Below are 26,269 nucleotides of genomic sequence, written 5' to 3'. Positions count from 1 at the left end.
AGTTTTTTTCCTTGGTATCTTCTGGGTTTTGGTACAATTATAAATGGGATTGACTTTTTGATTTCTCTTTCTGCTGCTTCCTTGGCGGTGAAAAGGAATGCAACAAGTTTTTATACATTGTTTTTGTACCCTATGTCTTTACTGAATTCATGTTTCACTTCTAGTAATATTTTGGGTTTTCTACATAGAATATCATGTCGTTTACAAATAGTGGAAGTTCATCTTGTTTCTTGCCAATTCAGATGCCTTTTATTTCTTTGTGTTGTCTGAATGCTATGACTAGGACTTACAGTACTATGTTAAATAACAGTAGTGAGAGTAGACATCCTTGTCTTGTTTCTGACTAAAGGAAAAGCGCTCAGTTTTTCCCCATTGAGGATGATTTTAGCTGTGGGTTTTTTATATATGGCCTTTATTATTTAGGTATATTCCGTCTATCCCCACTATTTGAGGATTTTTATCATGAATAGATAATGTACTCTGTCAAATGCTCTTTCTGCATCTATTGAAAAGATCTTATGGTTCTTATCCTTTCTTTTATTAATATGGTATATCAGGATTGATTTGCAAATATTGAACCACCATTGGAGCCCAGGAATAAATCCCAGTTGATCGTCGTGAAAGATTCTTTTAATGTACTATTGGGTGGGTATGCTAGTATACTGTTGAGAATCTTTGCATCCATGTTCATCAGGGATATTGACCTGTGGTACTCTTTTTTAGTGGAGCTTTGTCTGGTTTTGGAATCAGAGTAATGCTGGGATTATAGAATGATCTGGAAGTTTACCTTCCTTTTCTATATTTTGGAATAGTTTGAGAAGAATAGGTATTAACTCTTCTATAAGTGTTTGGTAGAATTCACCTGTGAAGCCATTTGTCTCTGGGCTTTTGTATCTTGGGAGATTTTTTATTACTGATTCAGTTTCTTTAGTAGATATCGATCTGTTCAAGTTTTCCGTTTCTTCCTGTTTCAGTTTTAGTATTTTATGTTTCTAAGCATTTATCCATTTCTTCCAAGTTACCCAGTTTGTTTGGCATATAATTTTTCATAATATTTTCTTATAATTATTTCTCCTCTCTCATTTGTGGTTTTAATTAATTCTGGTCCATTCTCTTTTCTTTTTGAGAAGTCTAGCCAGTGGGTGGTTACGGGGAGGCATCAATTTTATTAATTCTTTCAAAGAGCCAGCACTTACTTTTATTGATCTGTCCTACCAGTTTTTTGTTTGTTTGTTTCCCTTTCATTTATTTCTGCTCTAATTTTTATTATTTCCCTTCTTTTGCTGGCTTTAGGTTTTGTTGTTCTTTTTTCTAGCTGCTTTAGGTGTAAGGTTAGGTTGTTTTATTTGAAATTTTTCTTGCTTCTTGTGGTAGACCTCTATTGCTGTATACTTCCTTTCCCCCCACATCCTCACCAATGCTTCTTATTGCTTGTCTTTTTAATTATATCCATTCTAACAAGTGTGAGACAATATCTCATGATTGTTTTGATGTGCATTTCCTTGATGATTAGTGATGCTGAACACCTTTTTTCAGGAACTTGTTGGCCATTTGTATGTCTTCTTTGGAAAAAATATCTATTCAGTTCCTCTGCCCGTGTTTGGGGTTTGTTGTAGGTTTCTGATTGTTTGCTTGTTTGTTTTCTAGGTTTTTGTTTTGTTTTGTTTATTTGGGTTTTTTGTTTGTTTTGCTTTGCTATTAAGTTGTATGAAGTCTTTTTATTTTTTGGGTATTTTGATCTTCAGATATCTGATATGCAAATGTTTTCATCCATTGGGTAGGCTGTTTCTTCATTTTGTTGATGGTTTCTTCTGCTGTGCAGAAGCTTCAAGTTTGATATGGTCCCACTTGCTTATATTTGCTTTTGTTGTCAAATCCAAAAAATTACTGCTGAGACCAGTGCCAATGAGCTTACTGTGTATGTTTTCTTCTAGGAGTTTTGTGGTCTTATATTCAAGTCTTTCATCCATTTTGAGTTGGTTTGTGTATGGAATAAGATAGAGGTCCAGTTTTACTCGTTTTGCATGTGGCTGTTTGATTTTCCCAGCACTATTTATTTTTTTTAACATTTTTATTTATTTTTGAGAGACAGAGAGTGAGCAGAGGAGGGCAGAGAGAGAAGGAGACACAGAATCCGAAACAAGTTCCAGGCTCCGAGCTGTCAGCCCAGAGCCTGATGCAGGTCTCGAACTCATAAACCACAGTATCATGACCTGAGCCAAAGTTGGTCGCTTAACCAGCTGAGCCACCCAGGCACCTCTTCCCAGCACTGTTTATTGAGGAGATTGTCCTTGCCCCACTGTGTGTTCTTGGCTTCTTTATCATAAATTAATTGGTGAATTGATTAATCTGTGAGTCTATTTCTGATCTTTTTATTCTGTTCCATTGACATATGTGTCTGTTCCTATGCTAGTACCCTACTGTTTTGAATGAGAAAATTTGATAGCTCCAGCCTTATTCTTCTTAGGATTGCTTTGATTATTCTAGGTTTTGTGGTTCTATACAAATTTCAGGATTGTTCTATTTCTGTGAAAAATGCTGTTGGAATTTCTATGGGGATTGCACTCAATCTGTAGATTGCTTTGAGTAGTAAGGACATTTTAACAATATTAATTCTTTCAGTACATGAGCATGAAGTATCTCCCACTGTTTTATCTTCTTCAGTTTCTTTCATCAAGGTTTTATAATTTTATCAAGGTTTTATAGTGTAGAGGTCTTTTACCTTGGTTAAATTCATTACTAGGTATTTTATTATTTTTTATGCATTTGTAAATGGGATTGTTTTAATTTCTCGTTCTGATAGTTTGTTGTTAGTGTGCAGAAATGCCACTGAGTTGTATATATTGATTTTATATCCTGAAACTTTACTGACTTTGTTGATTAGTTTCTGAGTTTTTTGTGTGTGGAGTATTTAGAGTTTTCTGTATAAAGTTGACCCTTAGACAATGCAGGGGTTAGGGGGATTGATCCTCATGCAGCTGAAAATAAACATAAAACTTTTGACTCCCTGAAAAGGTAACTACCTACTGTTGACCAGAAGCCTTAGTTGGTTGGTAAACATAACATAAACAGTCGATGAATATGTATTTTATGTTTTAAATGCTGTATCCTTATAGTAAACAAGAGAAACAAAATGTTTTAAAAAAAAATAAGGGAGGGAAAAAACATTTACAGTACCATACTGTGAAAAATCCACATGTAGGGGCGCCTGAGTGGCTCAGTCTGTTAAGCAGCCAGCTTCAGCTCAGGGTCATGATCTCACAGTTTGTGAACTTGAGGCTGCCCTGTTATGCAGAGCCTCTTTGGGATTCTCTCCCTCTCTCCGCCCCTCCTCCCCTCATGCTTTTTCTCTCAAAATAAATAAACTTAAAAAAGTCCACATGTGGGGCACCTGGGTGGTGCAGTTGGTTAAGGGTCCATCTTGGGCTCAGGTCATGATCTCGCAGTTCGTTAGTTTGAGCCCTGAGTCATAACTCTGTGCTGACAGCTCAGAGCCTAGAGCCTGCTTGAGATTCTGTGTCTCCCTCTCTCTCTCTGTTTCTACCCCATTCATTCTCTGTCTCTCAAAAGTAAAAAAAAAAAAGTGTTTAAATCCACGTCAGTGGACCTGCACAGTGCAATCCCATGTTGTTTAAGGGCCAACTGTATAAGATCATATTACCTGCGAATAGAAGCAGTTTTACCTCTTTCTTTCATATTTGGAGACTTTTATTTCTTTTTCTTGCATATTGCTCTGGCTAAGACATCCCATACTGTGTTGAATAAGAGTGGCAAGAGAGCATATCCGTATCTTGTTCCTGTTATCAGAGGAAAACCTTTCAGCTTTTCATCACTGAGTATGATGTTAGCTGTGGGCTCGTCATATGTGTCTTATAATGTTCAGGTATCTTCCGTCTAAATCCAGTTTGTTGAATGGCTTTTGAATTTTGTCAAATGCTTTTTCTGCATCTGTTGAGATGATGATACAATTTTTATCCTCGATTTCGTTAATATGGTGTATCACATGAATTGACCTGGAGATGTTGAGCCATTTCTTGCATCCCTGGAATAAATGCCACTTAGACATTGTGTAGGATCCTTTTAATGTGTTGCTGCCTCAATTGCTAATATTTTGTTGAAGTTTTTTGCATCTGTGTTCTATGATCATTTTAATGCATTTCTCTTTCATAAATTTTATTGATGTTAATATATACCTAGTGAGTTTCTCCATTTCACTCTTACTATATCTTTTCCCCCTAAGGTATATTCAGTGTTATTTTACTATCAAATCCATTTTTTCTTAAACAATAAGAATGTCAATTTGAAACACAAGTCTCAGTAATTAGATGGCTTCATGTGGTGTCCTGCTGTTTTACTTTTTCATTTATTCACCTATTATGTGTCATATTTTTCTCAGTTTAAATATAAATTTAATCCTCTGTTCTCATGGTATAGAATTAATCATTTCACAGATTAATCTCAGATTGATTTATGTAAGCAAATTAAAAATAATGAATAAATATATCTAAGATCTGCATTCTAGATTACCATCCTGTATCTACTTTTAAAATGATTCTGCATCCTTCATTAATCAGTGCTCTTCAGACAGCTTTAGCACCATTTTTAACACTGGCAGTCAGAAATGGTAACTGGCAACTATTACTGTTATCTTTAAGACTTGTCAGTTTGCATGATGTCATTTCTTTCAAAGAGATCATTCATCTGCCACATTGAGTCACCCCTTTAGAATAATAAAACTAATATGCTAGTAATAGTAATTGAAATAATAAATCCTGTCAAGATTCTGGTTTTCCCACGCAAGTTCACATGGTTATTTTGAGTTAATAGTAATTGAAATAATAAATCCTGTCAAGATTCTGGTTTTCCCACGCAAGTTCACATGGTTATTTTGAGTTAATATAGCAGGCCTGAGACTACTATTTTTGGAAAGTCCTACTTACAAGGTTAGCCGTTGGTTGGCATCTGGGAACTAGGATTTCAGGAGGATTGCCACTGTTCCTTAACTGATAGAGAGCAGTTCAACTATACCAAACTTATTTGGACAAACTATGGTTTATGCTGTGAAGATTTGCTTTCCTTCCGGGAGCCTGAAATTTGAGTATATCCTAGGCAGAGGACCAACCATGACCAGCTGTCAGTAAAAACCCTGAGCACTGAGTCTCTAATAAGGTTAACTGGTAGACAGCATTTCACATGTGTTGTCACAGGTTGTTGATGGAGTAATTAAAGTTGTCCTGCATTATTACTTCACTGGGAATGGACCCCTCAGAGCTTATAGCTGGCTTCCTCCACACTTTGATTCCTGTACTTTTCCCCTTTGTTTATTTTGTTTTGTATCCTTTTGCTACAATAAATATTTAGTTGTGAGTAAAACTACATGCTGAATCCTGTGAGTCCTCCTACCAAATCACCAAAGTCAGGGGGGATCTCGGGGACCGACTTTGGTATTGCGGCTATCAGATCATTTTGTGTATTTTGAAAAATAAATATGTAATAAGACCTATTTATTATGTTTATGCTTCTCATAGGAAATTAATAATGAAATTAAATTTACCTTTCTTTAACTTTAGAGAAGTAACTGAAATTCGTGACATCACCAGAAAATCAGTTCCCCGCAGTTCCTTAGAAAGTGCTGAATACATTAAAGTCATAACAGGTTTATTAAATGCAAAAGACTTCCGTGATCGTATTAATGGGATTAAGCAGCTTTTATCAGATACTGAAAAAAATCAAGAGCTTGTTGTTGGAAACATTGTGAAGGTAATGAATTGTCAAAATTAATTTTCGTTTTCAGTATGTAGCTAATAGCTCATTAGTATAAAAAAATTGTCCTAAATCTTAGTACTTTATATGTATTATTTTAAAATGTTAAACTTAGTAGAATGAATTGCTTTCTAGAATAATTCAAAGTAATTGGAAATATAAGAAAAATAAGAAAATAAAAAAATATAAGAAATAACTGCTTAATTTGTCTGAATTTTCCCACTAGATGGTAACTCTTTAAAAGGTCTGAATTCTCAGAGCTCTTGGAACCCGACAGTCAGTGAATATATATCAAGTGAATCAATAAGTATATTTTATAAACCAGGGCATTTAAGTGCTTTGACATTACTTAAGAATATATATTAAAATTTTTATTGTAGATTAGAAGTCTCGTATATACTAATTTATGTACCAGTGCTTAGGAAGACCATAAGCATTAAAAAAGGAGTTAGTAATAAATGTTAGTGGTACCAGAACTTAGATGATTTATGCTTCTTCAAAGTTAGTTCAGTTAATTCCATTAGTTATTTATTAATAAAATTTCATTTTAAATTTATATTATGTGCATTAAACTTGATCAACAATACCATTAACTACTCTTAATTCCAGGAATATTGTCTCTTAATTTTCAAAAGAAAAGTACCATATTCTTATGCCATGGGCACCAGAAAGTTACATTTTCTGATATCTGTTGAGTAAAAATAAATATCTTGGGTATATAAGAAGACTATTCTTAACATGACAAATTTTATTTATATATTTTAACTTTCATATTTTTAGGAGAGAGGTGTGTGTATAATATATATATATATTATACATCAGCTTCACAGAATAGCTCTTTACTCACCTATTGTGACTAAAGATTTTGCTTATCATTCACTTTTTATATCTTAAAGTAATCAAGTTAAAAGGTAATAATAGAAATTTAACTCTGAAATTGCGCATAAAATTCTCATAAGAAACCTAAACTGAGACTAAATCAAATCTTTACGATTATTACCTGTCTAATTCTGTTATGAGTAGTGATAAAAATGAAAACTTTCCTTGAGTTCTTAGAGTTAGCTAAGCTAACCACACCTTCCAAAAACTAGCATTTTTATCACATTTATAGTATAACAGTCATCTTCCTACTAAGTCAAATTTTGCAACCTTAATTCATTAGGATGTCTTTTTGAGTGATTTTCGAAGACTTGTCGTTTTGCTTTAAGAAGGTTTGAGGCTTAGATTTAACATCCAAATTTCTATAAAATTCATATTATCTATGTTCAGGTTAAATAAGATGTTGTGTATATGTTTTTTAAATAGTATATTAATGGGATAAATACTATAGAATGCCAAAAAGAATTCAAATAGCTATAAACATTATCTCACATTAAATAATTTACCAATTTACTTTCAGATCTTTGATGCTTTTAAATCTCGACTTCATGATTCCAATAGTAAAGTAAATCTGGTGGCTCTGGAAACAATGCACAAAATGATTCCTTTGCTTAGAGACAATTTATCTCCTATAATCAACATGCTAATTCCAGCAATAGTAGATAACAACCTGAATTCTAAGAATCCAGGCATCTATGCTGCTGCCACAAATGTTGTTCAGGCGCTGAGTCAGCATGTAGGTAAGAAATCTTACTTTTGTGCTCAAATTATTTTTTTTTGTGCTCAATTATTTTGACTTTACTTTCATACTTTCTGATCTTACACGTAATATTTTTGTAGTGTTGAAAGCATAGATATTCAATATTTGTCATTTAATGTTGATATTCTCAGTATTTTAAGTTATTTTTAGAGATTAAGCACTGTCCCATTAAATTGACTTCCTCTTCCCTTATTTTTGATTTTTTAAGTTCTTGTTTTTCTACCTCAACCTTATATCTGGTGCAAAATTCACTCAAAATGGATTGTAGATTTAAATGTAAAACTTAAACTGTAAAACTTTAAAGGATAACATAGGTAAAAATACCTAGAGCCTGAGTGCTTGGTGAAAAGTTGTTAGCATGATATTAAAAGCATGATCCATAAAAGTCAATAAATTAGACTTAATCAAATTTAAAAACATTTGCTCTGCAAAAGACCTATTAAGTGCATAAAGAGACAAACTACAGATTGGAGAAAGTATGTGCAAACCACATGTCTGAAGAAGAACTCAGAATATATAAAGAACTCAAAAATGTGAACATTAAAACCAAGCAATCCAGTTACATAATGGGCAAAGGACATGACAGAACACTTCACTGAAGAGGTTATATGCATGGCAAATAAACACAAAAAAGATGTTTAACATCACTAGTCATTAGGGAAATATAAATGCAAGTTAAGACCACGATCACTACACAAATATGATAGTCTGTTCAGGCTTCTATAGCATAATACTACAGGCTAGACAGTGTAGAAACAAATATTTATTTCTCACAGTTCTGGAGGCTGGCAAGTTCAAGATCAAGGTGCCAACAGATTTGGTATCTGGAGGGCCCACTGCCTGGTTCCTGGATGGCCATCTTCTGTTTGTGTCTTCACATGATGGATAGGGCACTGGAGCTTTCTGGGGCAGCTTTTGTGAGAGCTCTACTCCCATTTATGAAGGCTCTACCTTTGTGACCTAATCACCTCCCAAAGTCCTCACCCCTGAATACCATAACAACAAGGATTGGGTTTCAACATACGAATTTTGGAACGCACAGACATTCAGTTTATAGCAAGTATTAGGACAGCTAAAGTTAAAAAGAGTGACAATACCAAATACTAACAAGATTTCAGATCTTTGCTACGTAAATAAAATGGTGTGTCCACTTAGAAAATAGTTTAAAAAATCTAAGCATACACTTACTATGTATCTCAGTTGCATCCCTAGGCATTTTTTTCACAGAAATGAAAACTTAACTTCCATCCAAGAAGTTACGCTCTTGTTCATAGCAGCTTTCTTAGCAATAGCCAAAATATGCAGACATCTAAATGTAATTCAGTGTGTTAATAGTGAAAAAATTTATGATACATCCACACCATAAAATACTACTTAGTAATAATGTAGTATTATAGATACATGTAACAAAAAGGGCATTATGCTGAGTGAAAAAGGACAGTCCCAGAAGGTCACATGCGGTAGGATTCCATTTGTATAACCTCAAAGTGATAAAGTTTACAGAGATGGAAAACAAATTAGTGGCTATCAGGGTTTAAGAGCAGCTAGGAGGGGCTGGATGTGACTCTAAAGAGGCAGCACTAGGGAGATTTTTGTGGTAATAGATTTGTTCCATATGCTAATTGCAGCAATCATTACACAAATCTACCCATGTGATAAAATGATACAGAACTATATACACGTAGGGGTGCCTGGCTGGCTCAGTCATTATAGCATGTGACTCTTGATCTCAGGGTCGAGTTCAAGCCCCACATTGGGTGTAAAGCTTACTTAAAAATCAACAAAGCAGGTGAATGATGTAGATTAGAACAATGCACAGGTATTGTACAAATGTAAGATTCCTTTTTTGATACCTACTATAATTATGTAAGGCATAATCTTTGGGTAAAAGGTACACAGGACTTTTTTGTACTGTCTCCAATTTCCTGTGAATCTATAATTGTTACAAAATTAAAACTTTGAAAAAAAACAGTAAAAATAAAAACTACCTCCTCCAAAAATGTAACATTTTTCTGTTTTTTATTTTGTTTTTAATACACTTATATTCTATTTTTTGGAATAAGATGACTGGGGAGAGGCAATTCTTTTGCTTTTTATACCCTATGATAGCCCTTTTAAAATTCTTATTTGAGATATTTTTTATTTATTTGCTATAAGAATAGTATTCTATTAAGGTTTTATAGATAATGTTAAGTAGTGATTACATAGATTTAAAAATCTTTTTTTTAAATACATTTTATTTAATTTTTAATGTTTATTTTTGAGAAGAGAAGCTAGAGATAGAGTGTGATCAGGGGAGGGGCAGAGAGAGAGGGAGACACAGAATCCAAAGCAGGCTTCAGGCTCTGAGCTGTCAGCACAGAGTCCTACACGAGGGTTGCACCCACAAACCGTGAGATCATGACCTGAGCCGAAGTTGGACACTTAACCGACTGAGCCACCCAGGCACCCCCTTAAAAATCTTTTTAACACATTTGCATTCATTTGCATGAATATCTTTTCCTTTCAGTGCTATGTAATGGAAAATAAGAACTCATAACTCTTTAAACATGTGTCTGTATTATTCTTTTTGTTTAGACAATTATTTACTGCTACAGCCATTTTGCACAAAAGCTCAGTTTTTAAATGGAAAAGCAAAACAAGATATGACGGAAAAGCTTGCTGGTAAATATTCTTTAATTGCTATTTCTAAAGAAATATTAACTAAGGAAAAATGATAGGCATTTCTTTGGGATAGCTACCAAATTCAACATCATTACCCACGATGTAGAAATGACTTGCATAATGATCCATATGAGAACTTTTTAAGACTTTTACCCCAAATATTTCTAAGTTTATCCTTTTTTTCCCAGTAAGTATTTCTTCTTGTCAGATTTAAAATAAAGAGACATTAAAATCAATTGGTACTCATGAAAAACTATTTCAAATTATGTGTTTGATAAAAGATCAGTGGGTTAAAAATGTATGTTTTTTGGAAAACATTGAGATGAATTTGGGATTTAATTCCTGTCTTTTTAAATTTTGCCTGAGCTAAGTATATATGGAATTCTAGTGCTTGAAGATTCCAATCTTAGGAAAGAAAGTTTCTGACCTTACTTTTCTTTAAAATGCCTGACATTTTAGAACAAATGGCATAGGGAAGAAGCTTAGTATACTTTTTAATTAGTAAAACTTGAATTTATATTTTTAAAAACCTGGCTATTTGCTATATTTTTATATTTCAGATATTGTCATGGAACTTTATCAAAGGAAGCCCCATGCTACAGAGCAGAAAGTGTTGGTTGTTTTGTGGCATCTCTTAGGGAACATGACAAATAGTGGCTCTCTGCCTGGAGCTGGAGGAAATATACGAACCGCCACAGCTAAATTATCAAAAGCACTTTTTGCACAGATGGGTCAGAATCTATTAAATCAGGCTGCATCTCAACCACCACATATCAAAAAGAATTTAGAAGAATTGCTCGATATGACAATATAAAATGAATTATGATTCTTTGTTGAAATATAGAATGATGAACAAAATTGTTTACATGATGACAGATGGAACTTTTTAAAGTCACATTTTCAGTGCCTGCGTTTCTCATCTAGTAAATTAAGTCAATGGCTATTTGTATTTGCAGCCAGTGGGCATACATCTGCCCTGTATCAACCCTACCACTTGTATCCATCACACAGAAACCTAAAAGAATTAGTATAACCTAATATTCATGAAATCTGAGACACATGGAATGAATCCAATTACAATATTTTTGAGGAAAGTCCTGCTCATTTGCACTGTTCTATAGAAGCCACAATTCATTGCCCTATATGTACAATTAGATTTGTGATTAAAAATATACTTTTTATTGTGTAATCATGTTCTGTCATTACTCAGCCTTATTTTATGAAGTTAAAGAAGTCATTGAACTATGTTATCACAAACTAACTTTTGTGTGCTATTTGTGAAAAACATGTATTTCTGAAATCAGTCTGCTAATATGATTGTGCAGTATTAGCTTGCTTTTGCTGCTGTGTTAATGTGATATATTTGCTTACCTTTTGGGTTTAATCATCTACATAATCATGAAGTTTTACACATTATAATGAAGCATGATGACCAAAGTTTTAGAAAACACTTAAACATTTTAAATGCACGTTTAAGAAAACGTGTTGAATGTAACTTTCCTATTTTTGTGTGCAAACACTAAATTTTATTTCTATATGTCCTGACATTTATAAAGGTGTTATTTTGCTGCCCAGTTGTGTAATTCTCAAAAATAGTACCAGGTCTTCTATAGGCTTTTCTCAGAATTCTTGGGCTATAAGTACTGTATGCATCTTAAGAAGAAAAGGAATGTTATAAAATAAAAGGATTTATTTCTGTAGATGTGTGAGAGGTGTCCTATTTTTCCAACTTCCAAATTTGTTAAAATAAAAAAGATACATATTGTAATACTGACTTACCACTTTCACTTGGTATACTTGATACAATATTGACCTATCTCTATTGACCTAACAATAGACCTGGGTTATAGTTCTAGCTTTAGAGGAAGGTGGGTGTGTGATCTTGGGCAAATTACTTGCTAGTTCTAGGTCTCACATTTTGTCATCTCTAAAATGTGAGGGCTGAATAGATGATTCTAAAGGTTCTGTCTTGCTATAAAATGATATGGTTCTGTGTTGTAGTTTACTCAGTGATCACTTTATTACAAATATGAACTATCCTCATTCTTTTTCACTTCTCGTGTCACTAACCAGTTTTTTGATGTATTTGGCTACATTTTAAATTGTGATTCTTTGTATTACTCCAAGAGTGCTGAGAAGAAAATGGGGGTAGGGGGGAGTTACTAAATTTGAAGAGAAGCTGAAAGGAAAGATTTGGTTGCTCTTTCTGTTTACGGGCATTGTTACATACATTCATAGTTACATACATCTTAAATGTTTTATCTTCTAAGTGTTTTTTATTATGTAGTCTATAGTTTAAGTCTGAAGTTGGCAAACTTTTCCTGTAAAGGACCAGAAAGGAATTATTTTTGGTTTTGTAAGCTACAGACAGATTGTGGCATATATATTTTTTTTGTTTTCAATTTTTACAATGTTTTAAAAATATAAAAAAACATTCTTAGCCCAGGCCAAACAAAAACAGGCCTCTGGCATAGTTTGTCAGCACCTGGCTTAGACTCTTTTGACCTCACTTATAAATCTGAAATCATCATTAAATTTTTCTTTAACCTTTAATGATATGCACCATTGAAACTATAGTTACAGATTTCAAGTTGTATTCATTTTGACCATTGTCCTTATGTTATTGCAAATATGCCTACTAAATTTGCATTAATTGTTGGATATATTGAAGGTAAATTTTAAATTTTAAAGGTAAATTTTAAATTTTAAATTTATGGGGGCGCCTGGGTGGCTCAGTCGGTTAAGCCTCCGACTTTGGCTCAGGTCAGATCTCACGTTCGTGGGTTCGTGGGTTCAAGCCCCGCATCAGGCTGTGCTAACAGCTCAGAGGCTGGAGCCTGCTTCCAGTTCTGTGTCTCCTTCTCTCTCTGCCCCTCCCCCTCTCATGCTCTGTCACTCTCTGTATCAAAATTAATAAAACATTAAAAAAATTCTTAAAAAAATTTTTTTAATTTATGTATAAATTTAATTATATGGTTTTTTGAGTTGATGTAGTTTCAATTTTGCATTGAAAAAGTACAGTAAATATAGTCACTACTATTAATGTGAGGACTTTACATAATCTCTGTGCTATCTTTTATTATAAAGAAAATACTCACTATGTAACAGAATCCCAGGCCTTAAAGATTTCCTCACTTTTAGTAACTTCTTAATAATGAGCACTCAGAAGTCAAGCAGTCTGTTATCAAGAACTGTTATCAACCCAGAAGTCAACAAAGAATTGGAGACTGATCACTGATTGAAAGAACTAATGGCAGCAGAAGACCTGAATAAATTGGAAAGAAGGAACAATTATACAAGCAGTAATAATTATAAATGTTTATGCCAGTAAGTGAGCACCATAACTAAAAAATAAAGCCAAAAATTTTAATGGCATATCTACCCAATGGAATCCATATCATATAGTCATTAAAAATGTTAAATACTTTAATCACAGGACAATATCCATAGAGTGTTAAAGGAAGAAAGTCTGACTACAAAATATATGCAGTATCTCTATCAAATATATATGCACACAGAAAATAGAACTGGAATAATATACAGCAACATGTTAAACTAGTAAACTATGAGTAAGAAGTTAATTTTTCTCAGAGTACTATTATGCAATTTCTATTTTTTTCATAATTGAGCAATATGTATTATATAATAAAATTTCAATTACAACAAATAAAAGTCTGGAGAGAATCGGAAATAATATGAAGAGAAAAAATATGGCAAAAGCGAGAGACTGTATTGAATATCAGTGTTAGGAGGGGTAGAAATGACTAGAAGGGAGATGAGAAAGGGGAGCAAGATATTACAAAGGTAAAGAGCTTAAGACTGATTTAGAAAGCATGAAATTGGAACCCAGTTTTATCATCACTTATCAAATCTTCTATTCTGAGTTATCATGAGGTCCAAAATTGAAATGTGATTAGGTGTAAATAAGAAAACATTGGTAAACCTCAAATTTTCTACAAAGATCATTTCTTTCCAGGAACAAATTAAGAAAGTGAGCAGAAATCCTATAAGCTCAGCCTGCTTAATTTAGTTTATACTCATCATTAATGATTTATGGCTTCATTAAGTGTTTTGCAACAGAGAACCTAAACTCTTAATTCATAATTAAACTCTGGACAGAACAATGAATAAGCAGAGACTGAAAGGCATTAAAGTCATTTAGATTTAGCAAAGTAGTCACTTAAAAATATATATATGTATGTGTGTACATATATACATATGTGTATATATATGCATACATGTGTGTGTGTATGCGTGTGTGTATGTGTATATATATGTAATGGGACAGCATTATGTAAAATGAAGACATGATCTGGTGGTACCAAATTCTGGCCAGTCTTGAATTACTTTTTTTTTTTTCCACAACTAGGCCTGGAGTAGTACCTCCACTGGATGCTAAATAGATGTTTGAATAAGATGGTGAATGATAGGTAAATTTGAAATTTATTCTGGAGACAAGAAGCAATGTTTTCAAGGGTGGAAGTGGTATATTAAATAACCAGTAGCAAAGGGTTAGTTGGATGGAGCAGGGCAAGGGTATAGGCAAGGAAGTCAATTTGAAGCAGTAATCCAAAGGGGTAGATGGATTTCATCAAATGTTCCAGTCTAATGACTTGATAGTATCTGCCTGTGCTATGTGTTGAAAAAGTGCAGTTAAATCCAGTTTCAGTAGGAAGGAGTGTATTGATCTACTCAGGACTCAGAGTCAGACTCTAGATAGTAAATGTCTAAACTATAGTAAAAGTAGTGAGAATTGAGAAAAAATAGATCTGAAAGGTATTGGTAATACGATTGAATTGATGACACATTAAGATTTGTAGGATAGAGGAGTAAAAAATTAATGAAGTTTGTAACACTGGTGAGTTTCTCTAGAGCTTCTGCTTTTTTTATTTAGGGAAGGATGTCTTTTTTATTTATTGGTTCTATCTCATTGACCACCCTTAGATTCACGGGAAGCTGAGAAATTATTTCATTTCATAGGCTCAATCATAGAGGGAAATAATGAGGATTGTAGTGGGGATACAGTTGAGCCAGTGTATACTATCTGTCATAGTCTAGAAGCTCCCATTCCGTCTCATGAACTACAATGGCATTCCATGTTCCTGGGAACTGGTGTAGTTCAGAACCAGTGCCTAATCAATTCTGAGAAGCACATTTCCCCCCCCCCCCCAGTGTGAAGTTACCTTAATAAGTAGCCAGAGATCCCTTTAAAGGAATGGGAGGAATTTTCGTAGTGATATTACTGCAGAAATCCTTAATGATTACTTTCCCTTCTCTTATTTCAAGTGATCATGGGAACCAGGTGAGAAATTGTGATTCCCTTATTTAGAGGGTTTTTAAAAAATACAAAACAACTAAGACCTTAGTATTTTACTCATCTATTTCAGTCCCATGACCAATTAGATATTGCTAAGTATCGGGGAGCACCTGGGTGGCTCAGTTCATTAAGCATCTGACTTTGGCTCAGGTCATGATCTCATGGTTAGGTTCATGAATTTGAGCCCCAAATAGGGCTTTCTGTCAGCACAGAGCCCGCTTGGAATCTTCTGTCTCTCTCTCTCTCTCTCTCTCTCTCTCTCTCTCTGGCCCTTCCCTGCTCATGCACACATGCACACTCTCTCTAAAAAATAAATAAATGTTAAAAAAAAAATTGGGAGAGCCTGGGTGGCTCGGTTAAGGGTCTGACTCCAGCTCAGGTCATAATCTCATGGTCTGTGCGATCAAGCTCACACATCAGACTGCATTGGTGGCTTGGACCCTGTTTGTGGGTTCTCCCTCCCTCTCTCTGTTCCTCCTCTCATGTTTGCTCTTTCTCAAAATAGATAAACTTAAAAAAAAAAAAAAGATACTGCTAAGTATCCCTGCTGGTCAGATCATTCAATTACCCCAAGATCCTGCTCCCTATTATCCTTATCATGCTTCTTTGCCTCTAAAAACTGAGCTCTCTTCCATCTAGGAATCTTTGTATCACCATAGAAATCACCGCACCTATATCACCAGAAGACTGTACTATAGCACCCCAGCCACAGAGAACAACTATCACACGGTCTTCCTTGACTTACAGTGGGGTTATGCCCCCAATAAACCCATTGTAAGTTGAAAATGTTGTAAGCTAAAAATGCATCTAACACACCTGGCAAACATCATAGCTTAGCTTAGCCTACCTTAGACGTGGTCAGAATACAACGGCCTATAGTTGGGCAAAATCATCTCACATAAAGCCTATTTTATAATTAACTGTTGAATATCTCATGTAATTTACTGAATACTGTAAGTGAAGAACAGGACAGTGTTTTAATGGTTTCTTTAATATTTTTAATGTTTTATTTATTTTTCAGAGAATGAGAGAGACAGAGTATGAGCAGGGGCGGGGCAGAGAGAGGGAGACAGAATCGGAAACAGATTGTAGGGTCTGAGCCGTCAGAGCCCGACGCAGAACTGGAACTCAGACGCTTAACCCACTGAGCCACCAGGTGCCCCAACTGTTTTAATGGTTTAAGTGTATGTTTACCTTCATGATTCAGTGGCTGACTGTGTGCTTAATCACTCTTGCACCATCTTGAAGTTGAAAAATCATTAAGTTGAACCATCTAAGTTGGAGGCTATAGTACTTTTCAAAGATGCCGATTCTCCCTTCGCTTGTGTATTTCTTAAATCTTGGTGAAGGGAGTGTACCTGGCACTCTTAGGGATACATGGTTACAGGGAAGTGGAAATTTGTTTATGAATAGTTCATGCCAACACTCCTACAAAACAAACTATTAGTACCATTGAATTTATATGTACATATATGCATATGTCAATATGTAATATTATATAAGATATATATTACATATAAAATCTCATCTAAAATTATTTTCTTCTCAGTCTAGCTCTAGCATTCAATGAAATTTCTCATGTATTCTCCATACGTTTGTCAACATAAATTTGTAAACTTTCAACTCTCTTGCTATATGTCTTGCTATACAAGTTTGACATTATAATTGTCCTCCAGAATATGCTGGAATCTGATTCTGTTAGAAGTTTAGGAAAAATTGTAAGTGTTGGGAGTAGGGAATAAGGAAAATTGGCCTCTTCATGCAAGGTGTGGCCTCCACAGAGTAGGTGAAGTCTATGTAGATTTCGAAGTAAGGCAGGAATGATCTCTTCAGACCAGTGAAGAGGGGGTTGCTTTTGTTTGATGCTCAAACAGTGAGAGGTTATAAGTTAAGGATACTTCAAATTATTTGAATTCTACTATGTGCCCACTTTATTTCTTTGGTTCTGCTCTTTCTTGAACAATGCCTTAATCTTCACTGAAGAGTTTTGACAAGGCTATGAATTCAACTGATGTAATTTGGCAATCTGTGGGCCCAGACATTGAGTGTGTTTGGCTCTTTTAGGCCCATGGCTGCAAAGAATAAATTATTTTGTTACTATCAGAGGAAGTCCTTGAGTTTTGGTCCCTACTTTAAGCTAAGAGTTTAGAAATCTCATCTTACCATTTGATGTCTTACCATTAAGTTGTCCAGATTAGTATAAATAGCCACCCCACCCTTTACTTCTGCCGAAAGCTTTGCCTTCCATGGGCATGTCATTCTAGATAACTATAGTTTTATACCATATGTGTACTGTATGCTCTGAGAATCCCAGGCAGGCTTCACACAGTCAGTGTGGAGCCCAACGTGGGGCTTGAACTAATGAACCATGAAGTGATCTGAACAGAAATTAAGGGTAGGACACTTAATCAACAGAGCCACCCAGGAGCCTCTATAGATGCCTAATTTAAACAGAAGAGAGGCTCATAGAAAACATCTGGTATCACAGAGTTGTTTTTTTTTTTTAATGTTTATTTACTTTTGAGAGAGAGAGAGAGAGAGACACAGAGCATGAGTGGGGGAGGAGCAGAAAGAAGAAGGCAGAATCCGAAACAGGCTCCAGATTCTGAGCTGTCAGCACAGAGCCTGATGCGGGGCTCAAACCCACGAACTGTGGGATCATGATCTGAGCCGAAGTCAGACACTTAACTGACTGAGCTATCCAGGGCCCCTTGCAGAGTTTTTCTATAAGGCTAGGTAGCTAGTAAGAAGGTCCAAATTGCATCACAGAGCTGGTCTGGGGAAAACACTACTGCCAATATTAAAAGGAGAGGCACTGCATCACCCCACTGATACCACACACTCCCACACTGGATCCTGGTTCTCAGAGTCATGTGTGCATATCTGTGTGTGTGTGTTTGTGTGTGTGTGTGTGTGTGTAGGGGAGCTAGGAAAGTAACTATCTGGTAGTTTTGCCTTTCTGCTTCAGAGAGAAGTGATGTCCCAAACAGAAGGAGGGGTTTCATATGCTTAAACAAAAAATGTCCACTGCATAAGTCACTGACATATGGAAGGTAATGGAATCAATTAGGAGAAAACACACTACATTTAAATTTCATATTTATGTGAGGTGTTGTGTTAGTTTGAGTCCTCCAAAAAGCAGATGCCATAATGGCAAGAGATTTACGGAGGGGAGAAAATAGTGGAGATTTTCAAGCAGGAGTGTGAGAGCAAGAGCACTGGCTGGAAAGATAAAATGTAGTAAACTAGATAAAGGGAAACATGAATCTACAGTGAATAAAGATGAAGACGTAGAGAGATTTTTATTAAATGGCTATTGCAGGAGGATGCTATCTCAGAGCTAATTTTATGAAGAATTTGAAGTAAATTTAGGAAAGATTGGAAGGACCAGAAAAGGACTGAAGAAGGCATGGCACTCAGACACTGAATGACAGTGCTGCGACGGACTGCCAGTCTTTCCAAGATATTCGTCCCTTCCCGGCTTCTTCCCATAGCAAACATCTAAAGTTGCTGGTTAAACCAGTCAAAAGTGTACCTGCACTGAGAATCCAAAAGTTAGCTTGACTATTAGAAGTGGCAATTGAAAGGGAAAGTTGCAATGACAATTTGATAAATGTGAACGCTATATATAAGAAGACTGATGTGGCTCTCAGCATGGATCCACTGCGTTGGTGAAGTCTGTGAGCCCGAGCCCAGAATAATAAGGCCCTTTGCTTTTTCATGCATGAAAAAAAAAAAAGACTGATTTTATTAAAGTTTATTATTTTTTTATAAGTAATCTCTACACCTAACCGGGGGCGGGGGGGGGATTGAATTCAGGACCCAAGATCAAGAGTCCCATGCTCCTCTGATTGAGCCAGCCAGGTACCCCTGATTTTGATATTTGGAGGCAAAGTTACTCTTGAAGGATTTATGATTAACAGGGTTGTGGATAGGAAATGTCATCTTGCAAAGAAATATTTCTGGAATCAGGTTCCAAAGAAGGAACTTGTAGCACAATTATGGTACTACTGAACCTTGAACAAGAGATTGCATGGTGGGTGGTGGGTGACTCAGGAACCTTGTAACAGAAACAGGATAGAGGCCAGATTTTGGAAAAAAAAAATTTTTTTTTTAAGTGAGGATGGGAGTGCAATTGAAGAGGACTGCTAAGATTGTCAAGGCAAGAAGCCTTCATATTTGTCCGGTGGATAATTTTACATATTCCTTTAGTGATCAGTTCCTCAAGCTCATAACTTACTTTCCACTACTGTTTTTTTTTCTGTTTTCTCTTAAAAAATTTTTTTGTGTGTTTTATTTATTTTTGAGAGAGAGAGAGAGAAAGAGAGAGAGTGAGAGAGAGAGACGGCTTGAGCAGGGGAAAGTCAGAGAGAGGGAGGAAGACACAGAATCTGAAGACAGGCTCCAGGCTCTGAGCTGTCAGCACAAATCCTGACGCGGGGCTCGAACCCAAAAACTGCGAGATCATGACCTGAGCAGAAGCCGGACGCTCAAACGACTGAGTCACCCAGGCACCCCTCCCGTTTCCTCCTGAGGACACCTGACAGGACTCAGAATCCGTATTATCCTGAAGTATGGAGATTTAAGGCTGAATTTCTGGTAAAGCCTGGGCAATTGTTGGGAAAAACCTTAGACTTGCCCCAAAAGACAACAATAGTTTTCTACAATGTGTTTCTTTCGGGGGTCGGGTGGGGCGGTATCTGTGTTTAAGACCAAGGATGTAGAAGGCCCTAAGCACCTTCTTCAGGCTTGGAAAACCTTGAGCGAGAGCAGCAGCCCGGCCTCCGGTGGCTGCGGGGAGGAGTCGGGGCGGAGACCGGGCGGGGCCGGGGCCCCAGGATCCCGCGGAGGGCGAGGCCTGCGCCCAGCACAGCCACGTGACTCCTTCGCCTCTTGGGACATCGACGCATGCGCGCCGCGCTCTCGACGAGGCGGCCCTGGTGTTGGTGGCGGCTGCTGCGGTTGCTGTGGGACTGAGACGGTGGAAGTGCCATCTTCAGCTCGGTTGGCCCTGACTGCGGCTCATGGCCTTGAGTGGCATCCGTCGTCAGGTCAGCTGGCGCGGGCGTTTTGGAATTGGCTGGGGTGGGGGGTGGTGATTCGAGGGACGGGCAGGGGCCTGCCTTGTGTCAGGCCGCACTGGGGTTGCGGCCTCCCTCTCCCGCCCTGTTTTAGGCCAGGCCTGGCCTGGCCTCGACCCCCAGCTGTCCATTCCCTTCTCCTTCCCACCTGTTGGGTGGAGCAGTGCGAGGTTTCTTTTCTTAGTTGGACCAAGCGCTTCTCGGACGAATGCTTATGGAGGGCGGGGAGATGTGGGCCTCCACCTTGATTTAGGAAGCGTTTTGGGGCTAAGTCTGAGGCCCTTGCTTCCTCAGGAGCTGGAAACCGGTGTGCCGGGACGACTGGGAATGGAAGGGGTCCAACAGTAGCCGCTAGAGAATTGGGAGAATTCAAATTCTGGTAATTAAGGCTTGCAGGCGCCTTGTAGGGGCGCGCTCCGCGTTCCGACTTCACAAGCCATACTTTTAGGACCCTGAGTCACAGCACTCCGTACAGCAGCCAGAGCTTTTGGCGGCATAGGAGAGAAGCAGGAAAGGCAGACATTGAAGATCTTAGTAGGATCTTTTAAAGACATATGTTCAAAAATAATGTTTACCTTTTATAGCCAGAGAACAACACTGGCGTTTTTCTCGCTCTGAAACCACATCTTTAACTTAGTAAGTAGTACTGCTCTTCTTATCGATATTATAATACCGTATTATTTTATGCCGATTTTTTAGTTTGATGTTCATGTTGCCTTCAGGTTATTTGGCAACTGATCTGATCTGTTCAGAAATACTTTAAACTTTTTTTCTTTTTTACAGCTGGAAAGGTTGAAGCTTAAAACAAATTTCATACAGGGAAGTATGATGCTCGTTTTGGAGCTTAAGTGTTTTGTATGAAGCTCATGTTAGAACTTAAGTGTTTTGGTCTCTCTGGGAGCTTAAGTGGATTGAAAAAAACAACTGTCAAGTACCCCCCTCCTTCCATTTATAACCTCATACTAGAGTTGCAAAAGTTCGAACTTTCCACTGTTCAGCTCTTGGTAGGCATACAGTGAACTAAAGTCGTACTACTAAAGAACAGAAGTTCTTAGACTGTGAACTCTGGCATAATTAGGGGTTGACCAAATATGGCTAATTAGTAGGTGGTGTGAGATACGAGATATTTGAAGTGAGAATTGAAAAGCAGATTTTTTTTTTTTTTTAGTGTCAGAGTATTTGGTAATATTTTTGCTTGCTTACGTACAGTTGAATAAGAAGCAGCTCACGTATAGTTGAATAAGAAAAAGAATTTTGTAAATCAAATGATAAAAAGCATGTGCATGTGCACCATGTTTTAAAGAGAAGGAACAGGGGTGCCTGGCTGGCTCAGTTGGTAGAGCTTGGGACTGTGGATCTCAGGGTTATGAGTTGGAGCCCCACGTTCAGGGTAGAGATTACTTAAAAATAGAATCTTAAGAACTGAATAAATAGAACCTTCTGTGGCATGTTAGTAATTCTCTATAAAACAGGATTGTGTGTGTGTGTGTGAAAAATAGTCAGAGGAGAAAGAAAGTAGTAGTTCTGGTCAAATGGTGATTTTTTTGTTTTTTTCAAAGACCTGAAGATGACGCAGACACTTATGTAAATCTTTGTAAATAGAGTGTTTAATATGTGGAAACTTAAAAAAGATCAATCTGTGAACATTCTATTTAGCCTCCGAAAATAGTTGCCAAAACCAGTGGTTATGATAGTCTTTTTTCTTAACAACATTTGTTTTCAAATTGGCTTATCTGTGGTTGAGGAACAGAATAACTTGTAGATTGTAAAGCTCATTGATTTGCGGTACTCAAAACTATTGACTTCTTAGTCCTTAGATTTTTTTTTTGTACTGCTCTGTTTATGAAAAGAATAAGACATGGTATGATTTTGAGTGCCTATAGAGTTAAAAAAAGAAGGTATTAAATTAGACTTCCCATTAATTAAGTATGGGTTAAGTAATCCTCCAAAAGACCTTTTAAATTTTAAGATGGCATGCTGAATTGTTAGTGAACTGTTTAATATATGTTATAACTGAACTAAAAGTTAAACGTATGATAAAGAACTGTATTTTTTAATGTACAACCCAGTCACTTTATAATTTATTATGTTTCCTTTCATGCTTTTGAACTTAGATCTCTACTATGATTTTATTATAAAGTGCATGTAGTAAAAAGACATTGATTGGTTTGGTGAGTTGAGAAAAGGAAGAAAGTTTTGTTAGTCTCAGAAAACAATGAGTCAAGGCTCAAACATGAAAAATATATTGGGTTTTGTAAATGGCAATTAAGAGCAATACTGTAGGATTAGTGTGTTTGAAAGTTATGACCAGATTTGTCACTCAGCTTTTTCAACAGACTTAATGTGCTGTTACATACCAGACAGTATTTTAGGTTTTAGGAACACAGTGCTGAACAAAACAAAGGCCTCTGTTTTGCTGATTTTAATATTATAGTAATATTGATTTATCCGTAGCAATAGTGTAGCAGTGTTTTTCAAATTTTTCTGAGACCCATAATAATTTGTTCATGTAATATTGCATCCCAAAGAATAGTAGTTGCATTCTGTATGTATTTCAACAGTAGGCCCTCAATATGCACATGAATTCTGATATTTCGTTTTCAGTTCTATATTTTTCTATTTAAAAAAATGAGAAGCTGATTTGAAGCAGTCTGAAGTTTGATAAACATTACTCCAGGGGAGATAAAATAGGAGTACCTGGCTGGCTCAGTCAGTAAAGCATGATCTCTGGGTTGTGAGTTCGAGACCTTTGGGGCCTAGCAATTGCTTAAATAAATAAACTTCGGGGCACCTGGGTGGCTCAGTTGGGTAAGCCTTTGACTTTAGCTTAGGTCATGATCTCAAGGTTGGTTTGTGAGTGCTAGCCCTCCTTCGGGCTTAGTGCTGACAGCTAAGAGCCTAGAGCCTGCTGAGGATTCTGTCTCATATCTTTCTGCCTCACCCTTGCTTACACTCTGTCTCTCAAAAATGAATAAATGATAAAAAAAACAACAACACTTTTTTTTTAAAGAGGGGAGATAATTAAGTTTTAGCAATAGGGTAAATGAAAAGGATAATTCATCTTTTTTTAAAATTTTTAAAAAATTTTTTATTTATTTTTGAGAGACAGAGCAGGGGAGGGTCAAAGAGAGAGGGAGACACAGAATCTGAAGACAGGCTCCAGGCTCTGAGCTGGCTGTCAGCACAGAGCCTGACATGGGGCTTGAACCCACGAACCGTGAGATCCTGACCTAAGCTAAAGCTGAACACTTATCTGACTGAGCCACCCAGGTGCCCCAAAGATATGTGATTATTTTGTGAATGAGGCTTAGAGAGGGTAAGTATTTTGCTCAGTGTTCCCTACTGAGTAACTGGGCCAGATCTATAATTCATTTCTTTCTGGCTCTAAAGCCCAAGTACTTTATTTGACTGTTTCTCATTTGCTTAAGAAAGTAATATATTGGTTTTTACTCAGGGGGTGGGGTGGGATGGGTGGGACTAAGGACTCTGATGCTATTTATTAAATAAATTGTGTACTAGGCCTGCAGGTATACTGTATCCCTAGGTATTGGTAGATCTGCTCTTTACTCTCAAGAAACTTGTAACCTAGTAGGGAAGGTGGTATGAAACAAGTACCACAAATGTGTATGCTATGGAGAAGAAGAGTGCTGTGGAAGCTTCACTTAAGGAGCCTGACTAATTTGGAAGGTATGGGGATACTAAACTCCACTCAGAGGAATGAATAGGCTTTAGCTAGGTTGAAGGTTCTAAGTGGGGATTAGGTAGAAGGGTAGGAGGTCATTCTAGATGGAAGAAACTGGGTACACTAAGGCCTTGAAGTTGACAGGAGGTCAGTTGGAAAACAAAACCAAACCAAATATCAACAAAAATAGAATTTCTTGGCTGCAAAACTTAGTAGAGAATAGAGGAGAGTTTTGGTGTTAGGGTGGATTTGAATACTGGCTCTGTTTCTTACCAACCATATAACCTTGGACAGATTATTTAATCTTAGTTTTGCTTTTCCCATTCTTAAAAATGGGTAATTGGCATTTAACAAAATATTTGTTCAATAGATGGTGTCTTACTATTATTACAAATAGCTATTAATTGAAGTCATAGCAGTATATGATGACATGCTTTCATTTACTCATTCTCTAAAAAAAATGAATGTCTTCAGTGTGGTATGTAATAGTTGAACGGTGTGTGTGTGTAATCACACCAGATGTCACAGAAGAATATTACCTTTATATGTGCAAAACACTCTGAGAAAAATTTTTTCTAATTTTCATTTGTAAAAAAGAAAAAGTTGGTCTGACGCAGTCTGCAGTTTGAAAAATGCTGGTCTAGTGAGGGAGATAATGATTACTTAAACTATAACAATACTACTGTGAGTAGAAAGAAGGGGATGGTTAATTCTTAATGTTAGGGTATACCAAATAGTAAATTATTTACCATGTTATAGTGTAATACTGTGAATAAAAGGAAAAAAATAGGGGCACTTGAGTGGCTAAGTAGATTGCGTGTCTGACTTCAGCTCAGGTCATGATCTTGTGGTTTGTGAGTTTGAGCCCTGCATTGGGCTCTCTGCAGAGACCACTTCAGATCCTCTGTCTCCCTCCCTGCTCCTGCTTGTGCCCTCTCAAAAATAAATAAATATTAAAAACAGATGAGGATGGTAAAGGGGATTGTATTTGTTGGGGATGGGAGCGAGTTACAATTTTAAAGAGGGTTGCTCAGGTAGTTATTATTGAGAAAATGACAGTTCAACAAAGAAGGAGATAAAGAAGTTATCCATATGGATATCTAGGAGAAGATAATGCTGCTAAAGGAAATAGCCAGCTTAAAGGCTCTAAGGCTGGAGAGAGTGGTCTGTTTTAGAGAAAAGATGTCAGTGTTGCTGGGGCTGAGTGAGGCCAAGAGTATGAGAAGATGAGGTCAAAAGGTAAATGGTAGGAAGAGGACAGCGAGTCATTGCAAGGGCATTGACTTCTACTCTATGCGAGCACTGGAGTGACATGGTCTTATTTATGCTTTAAAAAGAATACTATCTGCTATGTTGAGAATGGACTGGGGATAGGGAGGTGGTGGGATGTAGCAAAAAAGAAGCGGGAGACCTGTGGAACGTTTTGGAAGTCTGTAATAGTATTGTAGATGAGAGATGAGAGTTTGAATGGAAATTATAAGACGTGGGATGCTGAATATAGATGAAGATTCCATAACACATTGGTTGGGTGTGAGAGACAGAATAGTCAAGGATAACTTTCAAGATTTTTGGCCTGAGCAACTAAAAGGAAGGATTTTCTGTCAGAGATGGAGAAGGAAATGGATAGAACAGGTTTTGGGGGAGACACCAGAAGTTCTCTTAAGGACATTTTATAATTTGAAATGACTGTATGTACAGATGATAAAAGTGTATATATTTGGATATATGGGTCTGAAGTCTGAAAAAGAGGACTGGGGATAGAATTTGGGAGTTGGCACATAATTAGTATTTCAAACCAAGTGAGATTGGGGAGATAATGGAGAGGAGTTGATAGAGAGGAGTTGATGACCAAGGATTAATTAAGTCCTGGGACACTCTAAAAGATCAAATTGAAGAGGAGTACCCAATTTGCCTCAGGAGACTGACACTCAGGAGAAAGAGTGATAGTGAAGTAGGAAGAAGAGATGGTGGGACTTGGAGGCCACGTGAGAAAATCCTATCAAACGGGAGAACATTATCAGCCCCAGGAGAGTGTTGGTTGAGAAAAGGAGAGAATGGAAGACAAAATCTTGGGTGCTACCCAAGGACTCAATAGGACTGTGAGAAGAAAAAAGTTTCTTCCG

At 36.6% G+C, this 26,269-nt stretch overlaps 2 protein-coding genes across 4 annotated transcripts in view; both read left to right on the top strand.

Annotated features, from left to right (window-relative positions):
* The window catches only part of TOGARAM1 (TOG array regulator of axonemal microtubules 1), a 71,216-nt gene extending 59,450 nt beyond the window's left edge, over positions 1-11,766 (top strand). Inside the window, exons 18-21 of the mRNA XM_029952191.1 lie at positions 5,571-5,760; positions 7,163-7,382; positions 9,980-10,066; positions 10,627-11,766. Coding sequence (XP_029808051.1) covers positions 5,571-5,760; positions 7,163-7,382; positions 9,980-10,066; positions 10,627-10,880 — 751 coding nt within the window. The 3' untranslated portion in view covers positions 10,881-11,766. The remainder of the gene's footprint in view (positions 1-5,570; positions 5,761-7,162; positions 7,383-9,979; positions 10,067-10,626) is intronic.
* An 8,538-nt stretch (positions 11,767-20,304) lies between these two features.
* PRPF39 (pre-mRNA processing factor 39) overlaps positions 20,305-26,269 on the top strand; it is a 38,147-nt gene continuing 32,182 nt past the window's right edge. For 2 of the 3 annotated variants that reach the window (XM_029950336.1, XM_029950333.1), the window contains exon 1: positions 20,305-20,434. The gene's annotated coding sequence lies outside the window, so the exon portion shown is untranslated. Of the gene's footprint in view, positions 20,435-21,048; positions 21,101-26,269 lie in introns of all 3 variants that reach the window. The other variant, XM_029950334.1, reaches the window with a different exon arrangement.

Source organism: Suricata suricatta, chromosome 9, assembly GCF_006229205.1.
Source record: "Suricata suricatta isolate VVHF042 chromosome 9, meerkat_22Aug2017_6uvM2_HiC, whole genome shotgun sequence".
NCBI classification, from domain to species: Eukaryota; Metazoa; Chordata; class Mammalia; order Carnivora; family Herpestidae; genus Suricata; species Suricata suricatta.
Note: the sequence above shows the minus strand (reverse complement) of the source record. Positions and strands in the feature narration are given on the sequence as shown.